This window comes from Dendrobates tinctorius, unplaced genomic scaffold, assembly GCF_039654945.1.
Source record: "Dendrobates tinctorius isolate UK_male_01 unplaced genomic scaffold, ASM3965494v1 ptg000322l, whole genome shotgun sequence".
Classification (NCBI taxonomy): domain Eukaryota; kingdom Metazoa; phylum Chordata; class Amphibia; order Anura; family Dendrobatidae; genus Dendrobates; species Dendrobates tinctorius.
Window position 1 is genome coordinate 3,026,099 of NW_027361989.1, and position 17,326 is coordinate 3,043,424.

Consider the following 17,326-nt stretch of genomic DNA (forward strand, 5'->3'; position numbering starts at 1 on the left):
CCCACCACCATCATTGCCCATCACCTCCACGATTGCCTCCCCCACCGCCATCATTGCCCATCACCTTCATTATTGCCTCTCCCCACCACCATCATTACCTATCACCTCCATTATTGCCTCCCCCACCTCAGTCATTGCATCCCCACCTCCATCAATGCCCATCACCTCCATCATTGCCTCCCCACCAATCATTGCCCATCACCTCCATCAATGCCTCCCCCCACCATCATTGTCCATCACCTCCATCATTGCCTCCCCCACCACCACCATTGCCCATTACCTCCATCATTGTCCATCACCTCCATCATTACCCATCACCTCCATCATTGCCCATCACCTCCATCATTGCTTCCCCCTCCGCGATCATTGCCCATCACCTCTATTATTACCTCCCCCCACCACCATCATTGCCCATCACCTCCATTATTGCCTCCCCCACCAATATCATTGCCCATCACCTCCATCATTGTCTCCCCCACTTCCATCATTGCCCATTACCTCCATCATTGTCCATCACCTCCATCATTACCCATCACCTCCATCATTACCCATCACCTCCATCATTGGCCATCACCTCCATCATTGCCTCCTCACCGCCATCATTGCCCATCACCTCCATTATTGCTTCCCCATCAATATCATTGGCCATCACCTCCATCATTGTCTCCCCCACTGCCATCATTGCCCATCACCTCCATCATTGTCCATCACCTCCATAATTGCCCATCACCTCCATTATTGCCTCCCCCTACCACCACCATTGCCCATCACCTCCATTATTGCCTCCCCCCAACAATATCATTGCCCATCACCTCCAGCATTGTCTCCCCCACTGCCATCATTGCCTCCCCCCACCAATATCACTGCCCATCACCTCCATCATTGCTTCCCCCACCAATATCATTGCCCAACACCTCCATAATTGTCTCCCCCACTGCCATCATTGCCCATCACCTCCATCATTGTCTCCCCCACTGCCATCATTGACCATCACCTCCATCATTGCTTCCCCCACCAATATCATTGCCCATCACCTCCATCATTGCCTCCCACCACCCCTCACACACACACACATACACACAGCACCGGTCCGCATCACTCACTCACATAGCAACTCATCACACACACACACACAGCACCGCATCACTCTCACACACACAGCACCACATACACACGCAGGCACACAGCACAACTCACCTCCCCGCAGCAGCAGCACATCCCGGAAGCCTCTTTCTCTCTGGCAGCTTTCCCTCTGATACAGAACGCTGGATGATGATGTCATCCCGCTGGGCTGTCACAGACAGGAAACGCCCAGAAAGCAGGAAGCCGGGAAGTGCTGCGGCTCCGGGGAGGTGTGATGTGTTGTGTGCCTGTGTGTGTATGTGGTGCTGTGTGTGAGAGTGATACGGTGCTGTGTGTGTGGTGCGGTGCTTGGGATGGGCTGCCCACTGTTAAAGAGGAATGGTATTCACGCCTCTCCACGCCCATAGGGGCGTGGAGAAGCGTGAATATTCATTTCGTTTTAGCAGCGGGGACAGGAACTTGTCTCCTGCTGCTGCTAGCTGGCACAGGGTGGGCCCCCTTGACTCAGGGGCCCCATACCCACTGACTTGGGGGCCCTCGAGCAGTGGGGGCCCTTGGAGCAGTGGGGCCCTAGGCACTTGCTGGCCAGTAAGCCAGCAGGTGTCAGTGCCTGGGCCCACCGGAGAATCCTCCGGTTCTCCGGTGGGCCAGTCCGAGCCTGCGTAGACAATGGTCCTCTGTGGCTTACCACTTGCTCCTTTTACCACTATGCAGGCAGCAGACAGTCCAATAGTCGGTATCTCTTCTGGATGGACTAAGGTTCTAGTGCTGCTGCTGAATCAACAAGAAAAGTGACCTCATGGCTTCCCACAAGGACGGTTACATCTGGAAATACAGTGTTCTATAAAGGTATTTCTACTTTAGCCAAATTAAATATTTCCTCTCATTACACATTTCTTGTACCAAATTTTCACATTTTATCAAAGTAGTTTACCATCAAATACAACCCATCTGTCAGGGGACACCCTCAGCTCTTCTAGTGGCCCCTTCTTATCTCAAAACCACAACCACATTCCACAACAATCCTCACCTCACAGCTTATCTCCCACCTCAGGACTGTTTGCTCTGGGTGGTGCCGGCTCCTAGTTTTTCAAGATTAAAAAGACATTGTCAGGGATATAGAATGTTTACTCTCTATTTGTTATAATATGTAAGAGTTGGGCCTATAAGTTACCAATAAGGACACATTGCACATCTGATCTGAAGACTGTTCTCTCTGGGTACCTGATGAGAAAGGACCATATCCAGTGTCATTCCAGGGATACCCTCTTGGTACAATCTTAATAACTTTCCAGCCATCAGATGAAATGGTCAATAACAATTCTGCCTTAAGGGCCTGTCACACTAAGCGATATCGCTAGCAATATCGCTATAACGTCCCTGGTTTTTATGACGTTATAGCGATATTTCTAGCGATATCGCTGTCTGATACTTACCTACAACCCGCTCCCCCGCTGGTTATCGCTGATCGCGCGAGAACGTCCTGGACCGTTTCTCGTCGTCAGCTTCCTGCTGGGCTTCCTGCTGGCGCCGACAAGCAACGCATGGACGCGGGCGGGAGGACATCAGGATCGCCTCGTCTGACAGGTAAGTAACGACGCCCAACCCCAGCGATGTTGCTGGTGAGATCTGCCTGTGTGGCAGCTCACTAGTGACCACTTAGCGATGCACCAGCGATCCTGACCGCGTCATATCGCTGGTCGGGATCGCTGGTGCATCGCTAAGTGTGACAATACCTTTACAATGAGGACAAGACCTTAAAATATAGCTATGGGACAAAGTCCCATAAGGATGTTACATGAAATTCTTAAATACAAAAGACAAACAAGATGAGGACTATACACAATATAAACCCTGGAGCACAATGGATTTCTACCCACTTGTATGAAATCTAACAAATATCAGTGAAATTCATAAGTCAACAAGAAGATAATAAACCAGTAGCAACAATACAATTACTGCTACTAATATCCAGGATCTAAATAATCCTCACTGATTACACTATGTCCTAGGTATTCACCAGCTTGTATCTCTATATTGTGCCACCTCCGTCCGATGAAGGCCTGTAAGGGGCGAGTGTGACAACACAGTGTAATAATAACAAAGTGCCCCAAGGACTATGGCTACTGATATCACAAAGATACATATGCTCACAAGGACTTCTGACTAGTGCAAAGGCCCCTTTACATTTAGCGATGTACCAGCGATCTGACCAGCGATCCGACCAGGTCAGGATCGCTGGTGCATCGCTAAATGATCGCTAGTGAGCTGTCACACAGGCAGACCTCACCAGCGATGCAGCAGCGACGCAGCGGATGATACTTACCTTTCACACACAGCGATCCTGGCGTCCTCCCGCCCGCGTCCAGCGTCACTCGTCGGCACCAGCAGGAAGCCCCAGCAGGAAGCTGACAACGAGAAATGGAGCCAGACATTCTCGCGTGATCAGCAATGGACAGCGGGGGAGCCGGTCGGAGGTAAGTATCACACATAGCAATATCGCTAGCGATATCACTATAATGTCACAAGATCGGTGACGTAGCGATATCGCTATAACGTCACAAAATCGGTGATGTTATAGCGATATCGCTAGCGATATCGCTATGTGTAAAACCCCCTTTACAGTACAAACACACAACGATTTTCACAGTTAGGGACTGGACATACACACATACACAGAGACATATAAGACAAGAGAGTAAAGTTCCCTCATACTCTTACAACCTGAACTGCTGAGATAAAGTCCAATGACACCGCCTCTTTATATCCAGAGACGTTCCCGTTCTTAATATCAGGTATTCAGAGCACCACCGGCGCAGACTCTCCTCAGTGAAACGAGGAGGGTTCAGTCACTCTGTGTTATTAAAAGAAAAACATATAACAATACAACATAGAATATTCTCTATGGGGATCAGGTGGCGTGTACCTAGGTGATTTATACCACTATAGTAACCTATGATTTGTCTCCAGTCCACAGGTGACTGTTAACCACGCCTACTGGACTCCCCTATACAGTCAGGATTTTATATTCCAATCCTTATACATTCACTCAAGATAACATTCAAGGAGTCTCATGTGTAACATAAAACATATAGTTATGGCGTTTTAGTTCTATATAATTTTAAAAGACAGACAAAACAGCACACTTACCAGGAAACAACATTCAACAAAGTACAGAAGACAAAACAGAATACCGGCAAAAATTCATCTTATACTGGGTTCTATTTTAGGTTAATCCAGCGGATTTCTTAATCCGACGAGAATCTCCCTCGATTCTCCCATCTAGATCAATTTAACGTGCACACACAGTTGCCTTCTCACACTGGCTTTGTACCCATTCTACAGAATTTTTTACAAGAACAAACCCCATTCCTATGGAGCTTCGCAACTTACAGGAGTTATTATAACTCCAATTGCATGTAAACAACTTCCAACTTACAGGAGCCAATCACAAACTCCAATTTGAAAAGTCCACAATCACAGTCCCCATTCAATTCCTAGAATAACATTCATACTGGATTAACAAGGTTACCGAATATAATGAAAACTAGTAAATGTTCTTACCTGTATTCAGCTACAGATGATTCCCAGAGATCCTTAGACTATACGAAATCCGTCACTTTCCCTCAGACCGGGATAACTGATAATGCCCCTGTTGACGCCTACTGTCAAGGTGGAGGACTTACTTAAGGAGTCCCAGACTCCCCCGTGCACGGTTTACAGTACTCACCGGTGAGGGAAAGGTGTTGGATTTCTCGGCCAACGCACCAAATGTCAGTGGTTTTAGTCTTCCAATTAGAAATCGTCCAGACCTGAATAAGTAAGATCCTTTATTTGTCATGCCGGCATGGAGAAAGATTGACAACCACACCAGGTGTGGGCAGTCATCTGTCTGACTCCATACAGATTCTTAGAGTTTAAATAAGAAAAGAATAGGGTGTTCAAAATACTACATTTGCAAATATAGTACATACATTGGAATATGCTTAGCTGTAAACAATTCTTATCTACGTTACCAGAGAAGTAAAGGTATGACATTTTATTTTTGTACGTTAGATAAGGATAGCAACCTAAGCATTACAGCCAAGTATTACATCAGCTGAAAAGAGTGTCTAGGCATAATAATGGCATATATGCAATCATGTATATACTGTACAGTATATATATATACTCACACACATACACGTATGCATATATATATATATACATGCACATAAAAGAAAGGACTTTATTACTATTATTATAACATTAGTAGTTTGGGGAACATGTAGGACTTGTTTTTAATCGCTTTTTATTCTGCTGTTTGTGAGGTAGGATTTAGAAAATGACGGCAATTCTGCTAATGTTTTCTATTATGTGACTGTACGGCCCCTTCACACGACCTGTCATGGTTTTCACAGATGCCACGTGTCCCCTATTTGACATACGGTGCTGCTCTTATGTCCGTGTTTTCCCAGCAGCACATGTGGGTATACAGGTGTATATGGGTCGCCCCATCCCAGGGCGGTGGGGTATTCGGTACCGGTGTCAGCGGGATGTGTCACAGCGGCGGTGACCCGGTCTGTGGCCCTGGGCGCCCAAATCAATGGTGGTGTGTTGTTAATGAAGTGGAATAGTTCGTGACGCCACCTGTGGTGTTTGGCAAGCAAGATGTTAAAGCCAACGCTGCGTGCAGATCCTCTGGGGCTGATGGTGTGTTGCAGCATAGATGGTGTAGCTCCCCACAGGTGAAGATGTAACCCCAGGGCAGTGTATAGGCGCAGGCGGTGTGAGGAATGTTGGTACCCAGTTGTTGCAGTGCTGACGGTGTTGGCACACAAAGGAATGGAAGACACCAGGGCTTGTAGTTCCAAAGCTTTACTCACAGTTCATGGTACACACTGGCGCCTGCCTCCATGCCGTGTCCTCTGGGGTAGAGACTCAATCAACCTCCCGGGCAAGTCAGGATTCTCCTCTCCAACACCCCGCCAACTTGTACCTCTCCTGAACGACTCTTCTATTGCACCTTGTAGTGTGAAGAGCTCCAGTGCCGTGGTACTCTGAAGTTCCTCCTGTCAGATGTTCCTAACAGCTCTCCTTGTACGGCAGACAGCTGTAGCCTCTCTCGGGGACTCCCTTTATCCTGAGTCCCGGTTCTCTATCCGTGTTGCTGTTGTGCCCCAAGTCTTGGATGTGAGTAGTGCATTTACAGCCAACTACTCCACCGGTGTCTGCTGCAGAACCATAAGTGTCCATACAACCTCGGGGACCGGGCCCCGGCCTTGCGCTGAGAACCTATAGGCAGGGTTCCTCTTCCAACCCACAACTCCTCTCTGTTCTCCTACTCCTTCGTTCTGTGCTGTTCCTTCTCTCTGTTATGGAAGCTTAGGTTGCAGTTCTATGTCTGCTCCTTCTGTTCCCTTCCCATGCCAGCTGGCTCAGATCACTGAGGCAGCTGCAGCACTCCTTCCTCTCTCTCTCGGACCCATCCTCAGTCTCTCTTGACTGACTGTCCTTCTCCCGCCTGACCTCCCGTCAGACTGACCTGTCATTCTAAACCTTCCCAACCTTTTATGTATCTCAACTCCACCCACCTCCCAGCACATCTCGTGTTACAAAGCAAGGACACACCAGAGGTGCTCTGCTATCCTCTAAGCGTGGAGCTGCAATCTGGTCCATTGCTGAACTATCCTGTGTGTGGGTGCAGGTTTTGGAGCGTGGAAAGGAGTTCCCAACTTACCTAGGTGGTGGGGCACTACACCTTAGGAGAAGGTGCAGTACCTCTGTGGCGACCGAGCCCCAGGGGCGCCACATATACCGTGTACACAGAGGCGTCTGCGACTGAAGCTGTGGGTATACGGGTGTATACCACGTACATGGGAGTCTGTGACGGAAGCTGAGGGAATACAGGTGTATACAGCGTTCACAGAGGGGTCTGCCACTGAAGATAGGGGAATACAGAGTACACAGAGGGGTCCCCTCTGTACACACACAGCTCCGCTCCGTACACCTCGTACACACACAGCTCTGCTACATCCACCCTGTAAACCCCTCCTGACCCCACACAGAAACTTCCCCTCATCCAGCACCATGACAACCTGCACACACTGAGGCCCCTGATCATGTGACCCCTGACTCCTCCCCTCCCATCACAGGTCCTGTGCACACAGAGCAGCTGTAGAAATCTCCGGCCTCGGGGGTCTCACCAGACTTCGCTCTTTTCTTGCAGGGGCCGCAGTGGATTTCATCCTGGATCCATAGAGCTGAATAGAGGAGCGATGTTCCTTCAGTCTGATGGGAATTGATGGTGACGTTTGTCCAACGTCCACGTTGCCGAGTAAATCCCCCCAGGACTGCAACCGGTAAAGACCCCGATATCCACAGGTGTCCCCTCTAATTGGGGGAAAGGGATAGAAAAGCCTCTTATCCCGAGGGGAAACCCTGTACATGGAGACATCGGCCTCAGATCTCTCCTGTCCTGTTCTTCCAGAGAAGCCTCAAACTTCTGTGTGTGACTCAGAGCTGAGATCTAACGTGAGAGAAGATTCCAGTGCGGGGAAGACGGGAAACCTTCATATAGACGGCCGGTGGGGATGGAGGCAGTGACCGACTCTGGCCACATCTGTCTCTAGAGCCGCAGTAGAAGATGAAGATGTCGTCCTCATCATGAAGGAGTTATTTCTCATGTCGCGTGTAATGAATATCTCCTGCAGTATTGCTAATGCCGATTCCAGTGTCGGTAATGAGAGGAGAATTAGCGTTATGGAAGATGAGTCTATGAGGAACGTGTTCAGCTGCCGACTCCGAGGAGGAAACTGCTTGTTGTCTGTGGCCTAAATATATAGGTTTTATTAGTAGATGTCAGGGAAGAAAACTAAACCCTGTAAGATAATAAATCTCCTCATATGTTTCCCTTATTATCTCCAGTAAGTGTATTATTACACAGGATTCTTATGATGTTACATCGGATCATCTTCTTCTCATTCACGTCTCTACAATATCGGATCCTCTCAGTGAAGATCTTCTACAGAAGAGAATTTTCCTGATTTACCCATCAAGGATGGATATGGACAGAGACAAGATGGCGGAGAGGATGTTACACCTCACCCTAGAGATCCTCTTCCGTCTCACTGGAGAGGTGAGAGATTCTGATGACGTCACATTACATCATTCTTATCTATGGGAATAACAGATGGACAGAACTGGAGAGGTGAGGACTCTGGAAATGTCTGTAGTGAGATTTATTAATGTGTCTCTCCATTACCAGGATTACACAGTGGTGAAGAAGACCTCTAGTGATCGCTGTCAGGACCCTGTGTCTGAGGGATGGGGAAGACCCCTGAGCCCAATCACGGGGCCTCCACCTCACCCCCTGATCCATGAGGACATCAATGACCAGAAGATCCTAGAACTCATCTACAAGATGATTGAGCTGCTGACTGGAGAGGTGACACTGCTGGGAATGCTGGGACATTATACAGTAACACTATGAAGGGATCGGGGGATGACGGTATCATTGTATGTGTCAGGTTCCTATAAGGTGTCAGGATGTCGCCGTCTATTTCTCCATGGAGGAGTGGGAGTATTTAGAAGGACACAGAGATCTCTACAAGGACGTCATAATGGAGGTTCCCCAGCCCCTCACATCTCCAGGTAATAGACAGGACTAAATACACATGGCCTATAATTATCTGTATGTAGAGAATGAATTCAGTCCCTGTATGTGTTTCCTCCAGATCTATCCAGTAAGAGGACAGCACCAGAGAGATGTCCCCGTCCTCTTCTTCCACAGGACTGTAACCAAGAAGATCCCAGTGCTCCTCAGGATCATCAGGTAGATGGAGAGAAGGTGTCAGGAGATCTCCCCTATGATGTGTAGACGGCTGTGAAGGTCTTGTGCTCAGTCTTGTTTTATCCACCAGTATTATATGTTTTATACTTGTGTAATGAGAACGGTGGAGATGGCAGGATTAGAGCTGATCATAGATGGGACTTCTCCATCTGTCTGTGACTTTTACAATATTTGTTTCAGGGTGAAGATCTGACCCATATTAATACTACAGAGACATATGTAAGGGGTGATGAGCGGTGTAAAGAGGAGATTCCCACATATGACTACCCAGGTGAGTAGTAACCACTGAATGCAGAGAAGTCACAGATTCCTCTCAGTCACCGGCTGTGGCTGCTTTATCGGTGGTGTAGTCCGGCCGCATTACCATGATCACCATTTTGCCTCTAGACCACAACATCCTCCACCCAAAACTGTTCAAATGACTTTGGGCATTGAAAGTCCTTTTCTATAGAACTTGTCACCTAGAAGATCCACCTACCCTCTGGGATTAGGAGACGCTGACCGTTACCTGCCCAGATCTGTAACTATAAAGCCAAGTGACAGCGTACATAGAATGTGCTGACAAGTTAGAAAATCACTTGAAGAAAAGTATTATGATGGGCCAGTAAGAGAAAGCGGAGGGTAATGATGCTGTTGGCTTCCTAGATCCCTGAGATCTTATCGGATGAATCTTCTCTCCCTTCTGTGCTGCTGAATATTTCATGGTCCTGTAGTAATGGCCCGGATTGGGGGGTGGTCCACTGCTTACCGCGACCAGATGACACAGACACCAGACGGAGGCAGATTTTGGTTGCAACAGGTCCGAGTTTATTGGCCATCCTCCTGATGACCGTAGCCATACACCACAGCTCCTTTACAGCTCTCCGTATTCAGGCCCAGGTACCTTCACCTTCCTTCTGTCGTAGTGACGTTCCTTGCGGATCTTTTGCTGGGGCTGCCCTAGGCCTATCTACCGCCAGCGCTTCACCAGTCCAAGGTCGTCGTCGTCTGTCCTGCGGTTCTTTGTGTCAGGTCCACCCCCCTGACTGTCTCTTCCTGTCAGTCCCCTGGTCGAGCTCTCCACCGTCTTCAGTCCTCCGTACTGAGTCTTCTCCTCCTGAGCTCCTCCCGGGACTAGCCTAACCTGGAACCCTGTCCTGTCCTATTTATCCCCTTCCTCGGAAATTTCCCTCCTGGGTTCCTATCACCCCGCCCCCATGACTAAGTATTTTCTAAAGCCCTAAGCTGCTGTCAAGTCCTGAACTACGCTCCCCCTTCCATCTTGTGGTCAAATCTAGGTATTGCACTCCTTTTCTATCTTCCCCAGCTGTTTCCCTTCTGTCATTGCCAATATCCGTCTATAGTGCACAAACCGTCCCTTCCTTCAGTCAAGTCTATCCGTCAAGTCACCTTCCCCACACTCCCCCTTCCTTTGTGTATTGTCATCCCCGACAATCGTACTCCTTACCTACGTTGTACTGAAGCTTGTCCACCGTCTGTTGTCAGACCGGTTGTTGGGCCAAACCCGCCACACGCGGGGGGACGCCGAACCAAACCGGGAGCACCATGCTCCGAGCAGCCTACTGCTACCCGCTGGCGCGCACGGCACGTGACAGCTTCTTTCAGGTTGGTGAGGTCCACCCGGACTACTCTACGGCATGTACCTCCCACTGCTCTCCGTTTCGGTTACCCTCTACTGTCCGGAACACCATGACCGAGGCCTTTCGCCTACCAGGCCATCGCTAGCGCCTGCCCATCCTTTTAGGGTGTCCGTGGTGTCGGGGACCCACTGACGGACCACTGTCTGGCTCAATATCTTCCGTCTCTTTGTCCATCAAATTAAAAAGAGTCATGGTCAGCGTTTTTATCCTACCCTGTACCCGGGACCTGTTACACTTTTTTATACATACTACACATTAAATCAACTTGATAGCATACCGTTACCTCTACTTTAATAACAGTATGAGTAACCCCTTTTCTTTTTTTCTTGTTTTTCCTTCAACACAACATTTTAAAACAGAACAGGAATACTCCCCCTTCCTTTAACATTACCACTTTCTCCCCTGCATCCCCGCTAGGTCAGGAGAAAACAATAAACAGCAAAACATAAAAACATTTTCCTTCTCTGGAACACGAAACTGTCCTCTAGGCCTGCACAACGGTGCATTGAAATCCCGGTAGTCCGGGCCATCTCCTGATATCCGGTGTTATGCCGATAGTAGGGGGCTCCACAGCCGTGGAGCTCCCGGGATGCTGGGAGTGTCTTTGGGGGTCCCTTTTTTTACGGGGGCGCGTGGCCTTCGGGTTCGACGATCACGGCTACCGCATAATAGCCGCGGGGACAGTACTCTTTATAGTATGACACAAGTCCCCCTCCCGCAAAGCCTGGCCGTGACGGATGGAAGTCACATTAAGACTTTTGGCCGGTTGCGAGGTCTCGAATTAACCCGTATCCCTTCTCCAGGTTGGTATACACGAGCCACTGGTGGATCGGGAAGCCGCCATGCCTGCCTCTCCTTTTTCGTGGAGCAGGCTCCAGATCTCCCACTCTCGGGCCTTCTTCTCTATGACTTCTGCTACCCATACGGAGGGTCCGTAGTAGGCCACGGAGTCCGGTGGGAGGGACGCGGCCAGGGTCGAGAGCGGGGGAAGAGGCGGCCACAGATTCCGGCGGCCCAGCAGCTGCTGGGGCTGGACGGCGGGCAGGGGCAGCCGTGGGTCCCGGTGGATAGGCTACAGAGCCCAAAAAGTGGGCCGCAGCCAGTTCCGGGAGTGAAGTAGACGCGGCCGCGGGGCAGGCCGCAACTGGAGTCACAGATGGAGCCGGAGTGGTGGCAGGCTTCGGTGGATAGGCCGCCGACTCTCGGTGGAACGTGGCAGGGACGGCCACAGGTGGGTTCCGCACTGGCAACACAAGACATGGCGCTGCCGGGCAGGATGGCTCGGGGACATGGGCAGAGGCATCACTCAGCCCAGCAGAGGCCGCAAAGACCTCTTTCACCTTCCCCATTGCCGCAGCCTCCGACAGGCCACCCCGCAGCTCCTCCCACAGCCTCCGATCTTCACCCCGCCATCCGGCAGGGCTAGCCTTCAGGCTCGTCGGTCCCACGGGGAGGCTCCCAGGCGATGTCTTCGGCGGCTGCTCCAGCAAGGCCCACAGTCGCTCCTCTTCTCCAACCGATGTCTGGGGTGCTGTCAGTGGCTCCCAGGGGCAGGTCTCCCGACGGAATTTGACCTCTTGACGCCACTGCCACTCCAGGCATCCGAGACCGTGGCAGCTGCAATGTCGCATCCCGTCCGGTGTACAGCAGTCGAATGGCGCCAAAGAGCCGCAGCCGGTCTTCCCACCTGGGTCACTCCCGCTCTTGGGTGGGGCGGTGGTCGGCTTCTCCACCCATCTTCCTTGGTCCAGCATGAGGGGGCATATTTGATGTGACCCCAGATTGTCCAGTACAGCTGCAAACACCTGTGCCTCTTCCTGATGCTGGAATATCACAGCCATTTTGTCCGTTTTTTGTACCGCCCCGGTTCTGACGACAGGCAATGATCTGGAACGAAGTCTCAAATTTGTAATCCACATGTGAGCAATTCAAGTCCTTTTAGGTATTTCTGCCACAGGCCTGCCGCTGAAGGTAGAGTATTGGCGGCGGCAATCCTGCCAACTACGCCAAATGTTGTAATGGCCTGGATTGGGGGATGGTCCACTGCTTACCGCGACCAGATGACACAGACACCAGATGGAGGCAGATTTTGGTTGCAATAGGTCCGAGTTTATTGGCCATCCTCCTGACGAATGTAGCCATACACCGCAGCTCCTTTACAGCTCTCTGTATTCAGACCCGGGTACCTTCACCTTCCTTCTGTCGTAGTAATGTTCCTCGCGGATCTTTCGCTGGGGCTGCCCTAGGCCTATCCACCGCCAATGCTTCACCAGTCCGAGGTTGTCGTCCAATCTGTACCCCTGGGGCATCGTCTGTCCTGCGGTTCTTTGTGTCAGGGCCACCCTCCTGACTGTCCCTTCCTGTCAGTCCCCTGGTCGAGCTCTCCACCATCGTCAGTCCTCCGTACTGAGTCTTCTTCTCCTGAGCTCCTCCCGGGACTAGCCTAGCCTGGAACCCTGTCCTGTCCTATTTATCCCCTTCCTCGGGAATTTCCCTCCTGGGTTCCTATCTCCCCGCCCCATGACTGAGTAGTTTCTAAAGCCCTAAGCTGCAGTCAAGTCCTGAACTACGCTCCCCCTGCCATCTTGTGGTCAAATCTAGGTATTGCACTCCTTTTCTATCTTCCCCAGCTGTTTCCCTTCTGTCATTACCAATATCCGGCTAGAGTGCACAAACCTTCTTCCTTCAGTCAAGTCTGTCCGTCAACTCACCTTCCCCACACTCCCTACAAGACCAGGTCCAGTCTTTCTGGCCAAACTTCCCTTTTATGATCGACAACAGTAAATATGCCGTGAGGCCAAGTGTGAATTTCTGTACAATAACAGCAGAGTTTCCCTTTATCCTGACTTTTCAATTTGTATTAAAACCAACTAACTTCAAGGAGGATTGTGATAATCTCCAGGACAAACATTCCACCTGTGCCATGATAGATCTCTAAGCTGTGCGTGGCTGATGGCTGGAATATACATTTATTCCCGCCTGCAGGAGATGTGTTGGCTCCAACCCTGGTGTCATGGATTCTCTCCACGTCATAAATTCCATTATGTTTTCCATCCTAAAGAATTCAGATTACTGCACAATCTTTCCTCAAATGAGGAGAACTAATAGTTTCTCTACTCTTTTGGTCAGGACTCACAGTAGCTCAAATAGTTCACCAGAAATGAATGCAACTCTGGTTTAGTGTTCTCGCCTCATATTTACGTTGTTGTTGGGGATGTAAAATAAGTTTTTACTCTGTCTTTTTCTACATCTTCATTCTGTATGATAGTTTGTGGTGAGATCGGCCTGTCTCACTTATGTAAGTCTGTAACTCCCTGATAGTCTTAAAAATCTCTCCATCGCCTCTTTCAAATGCCAAAGAGCTAAATTTAAAGGGAACCTGTCAGCAGGATTGTGCACAGTAACCTACAGACACTGTCAGGTCAGCTCCGTTATACTGATTACATTGATACCTGGTGATGAAATCCGTCTTGTGGTTGTTGTTTAATCTTTATTTGTAGTTTTCAGTTAATGAGATTCTCGTGTTCTGGGGAGAGGCTGTGGGCGGGGCTTTATGTGGTGCTCTGATTATATATTCATTTGTATTGGCTAATGACAGGTCGCTGACCCCTCACAGACCTGCCCCCATTATTACATAATGCATATAATAGCATTGATATTATTGTTGATAATGCCTATAATATTGTGGCTATTGTGAGGCTTAGAAAATAAATTACATTCAGCAAAATGTCACCGGCGATGGCAACGCCTGTCCAGTAGCCTCTATCTCTTATCAGGTGCTTCTGTGGTGTCAGATGGCAAGAAGAATAGTCAGGTAGCCGGGTCAGAACCAGAAGGACAGAATACAGAATTAGAAGACACAAGAGTAGTCAGTAAACGGGCCACGGTCACAACAGGAAACAAATACACAAGCCGCAAGCTGAGCACAGAGGACTGAACCAGAGGAGAACAGCGCTGTATCTGGCAGATTCCGGCCATGTGCTTTGCGCTTTAGTAGGGTGTGGTACTTTCCAATTGGCTGAAGTAGGGAGCAGATTACTCCAGCTGGACAGCAGGAACAGATCCCAGATGAGATTGGACACACCATATGCAGAAGCCCTAATATAGCTAAATGACTGAAAACCAGAATAGTCGAAATCCCTATAAAGTGATTCCATGTTATTAATTAATTCACTGAGGGTTATAATCCTTAGGAGGAGTGAATATTTTGACTCCACAGCCACTTTCTGGGAATTAACACGCAGTGGATGTTGGAGAGTGAAAATTACACATTTGCCATTTTCTTACCCAGCACATAGTGCCCAGATTGTGCTCCAGGAGACACACACCAAAAATTAAGTGGGTTCTTCTCACTATAATATTGCTAAATACAGGGATCCTAAATGTTGTTTGCAAGACTCCGAAGGGAGAGCAGATTTTGCTGGATTGGTTTATGGAAACCTTGTTGCTTTTCAACAGCCTTTGAGCCACTAATAGTGCGGGAACCTCTGTTTTTCCATTGACAGATGATGGACCTGAGTGGGGACTTGTTTTTGTGAGATGAGAATTGGTATTATTTTCGCCTTCATACGATGGATTGGTTTCTTTTTATTGGATATTTGGGAGGCAGAATGAACCAAAAGTTGAACACCACACACTACTGGCTCATCCAACAAGGTTTTCTATTAGACTGTGAACTGTCATTGTCTTGGTAAACAAGTAAAGATTTTTTTACATAGCTTGCCATTTTTATGGACAGTGTAAATAGAAATGTTCAAAAATATAAAACTCCAGGATATTTTATTAAAAAATAATTATTATTTTTTATCTTAGCAGATGACTGTACCAGGAGATCAGAGGGACAGCTCACATCTTCAAATTTTAAATCTGATGATCTTGAGATCCTACAAGATACAACTGAAGTGATTGCTATTACTCCAGATATATCATCATCCATTCACAGCAAAGATCTGTCATCTGATCCTATCAAACAGGTCCCATCTTCTGATTCTTCTGATTCATTACCGACTACTAAGGAAAATCAAAGTCACAAAAGAGGCATTAAAAAACAAACTGCTCCTAAAGCAAAGAAGTCATTTTCATGTTCAGAATGTGGGAAATATTTTATCCAGAAATGTAATCTTGTTATACACCAAAGAACTCACACGGGGGAGAAGCCTTTTTCCTGTTCAGAATGTGGGAAATGTTTTAAATGGAAATCGTTTCTTGTTAGGCACCAGAGAACTCACACAGGGGAAAAGCCTTTTTCCTGCTCAGAATGTGGGAAATGTTTTAACCGGAAATCAGTTCTTGATAGCCACCAGAGAACTCACACAGAGGAGAAATCTTTTTCATGTCCAGAATGTGAGAAATGTTTTGCACAAAAATCACATTTTGTTAACCACCAGAGAACTCACACAGGGGAGAAGCCTTTTTCATGTTCAGAATGCGGGAAAGGTTTTATCCAGAAAGTAAATCTTGTTAAACACCAAAGAACTCACACAGGTGAAATCTTGAAGCCTTTTTCATGTTTAAAATGTGGGAAATGTTTTAAACAGAAATCAGACCTTGTTATTCACCAGAGAATTCACACAGAAACAAAACCTTTTTCATGTTCAGAATGTGATAAATGTTTTGCACAGAAATCAAATTTTGTTACCCACCAGAGAACTCACACAGGGGAGAAGCCTTTTTCCTGTTCAGAATGTGGGAAATGTTTCAAATGGAAATCGTTTCTTGTTAAGCACCAGAGAACTCACACAGGGGAGAAGCCTTTTTCCTGTTCAGAATGTGGGAAATGTTTTAACCAGAAATCAGTTCTTGATAGCCACCAGAGAACTCACACAGAGAAATCTTTTTCATGTCCAGAATGTCGGAAATGATTTGCACATAAATCACATTTTGTTAACCATCAGAGAGTTCACACAGGGGAGAAGCCTTTTTCCTGTTCAGAATGTGGGAAATGTTTTACCCGGAAATCAGTTTGTGATAGACACCAGAGAACCCACACTGGGGAGAAACCTTTTTCCTGTTCAGAATGTGGGAAATGTTTTAACCGGAAATCGGTTCTTGATAGCCACCAAAGAACCCACACAAGGGAGAAGCCTTTTTCATGTTCAAAATGTGGGAAATGTTTTAAATGGAAAAAAAATATTGATAGGCACCAGAGATCCCACACAGGGGAGAAGCTTTTTTCTTGTTCAAAATGTGGGAAATATTTTAACTGGAAAGCGGTTCTTGATCACCATCAGAGCAGTCACACAGAGGAGAAGCCTTTTTCATTTTTTTAATGTGGGAAATTTTTTACCTTGAAATCAACTGTTAATAAACATCAGAGATGTCACATAGGGGAGAAGTTTTTTTATGTTCATAATGTTGGAGTAGTTTTAACCAAAATTGGATTTTCTTAAAAGGGTTGTCTCTTGTCATTCCTCATGTTTGCTGACAAAAGGATAAAACTAAACTTTATTAACTCAAAATATAAAACTATACTCATTATTCACCCCCTGAAGGTCAGTCAGAAGATGACTAATAGAAAAAACATATACCCCACATGTCAGTATATAGGGTGATTAAATAGCAATTTGTATAGCAATTTGGTTATGGACATTCTTAATGATGTTGATACTTATAGGAAAGTAACAAGTTACCCTACTAGTGTGTGTAAAAATGTATTGGAATCTTTTGTAACGGAGGGAGAAAATTTAGGAGTAATTAATAAAAAAAATAAAACTTTTTTGAATAAAGATTTTCCTGTCACCCTGGTGTTTTACGGTCTCCCGAAAATGCACAA

At 47.6% G+C, this 17,326-nt stretch overlaps 1 protein-coding gene across 1 annotated transcript in view; it reads left to right on the forward strand.

The window, feature by feature from the left end:
• Window positions 1–16,846, forward strand: part of LOC141074070 (uncharacterized) — a 31,462-nt gene extending 14,616 nt beyond the window's left edge. The window contains exon 6 of the mRNA XM_073561587.1: window positions 15,528–16,846. Coding sequence (XP_073417688.1) covers window positions 15,528–16,415 — 888 coding nt within the window. The 3' untranslated portion in view covers window positions 16,416–16,846. The remainder of the gene's footprint in view (window positions 1–15,527) is intronic.
• The last annotated feature ends 480 nt before the right edge of the window (window positions 16,847–17,326 follow it).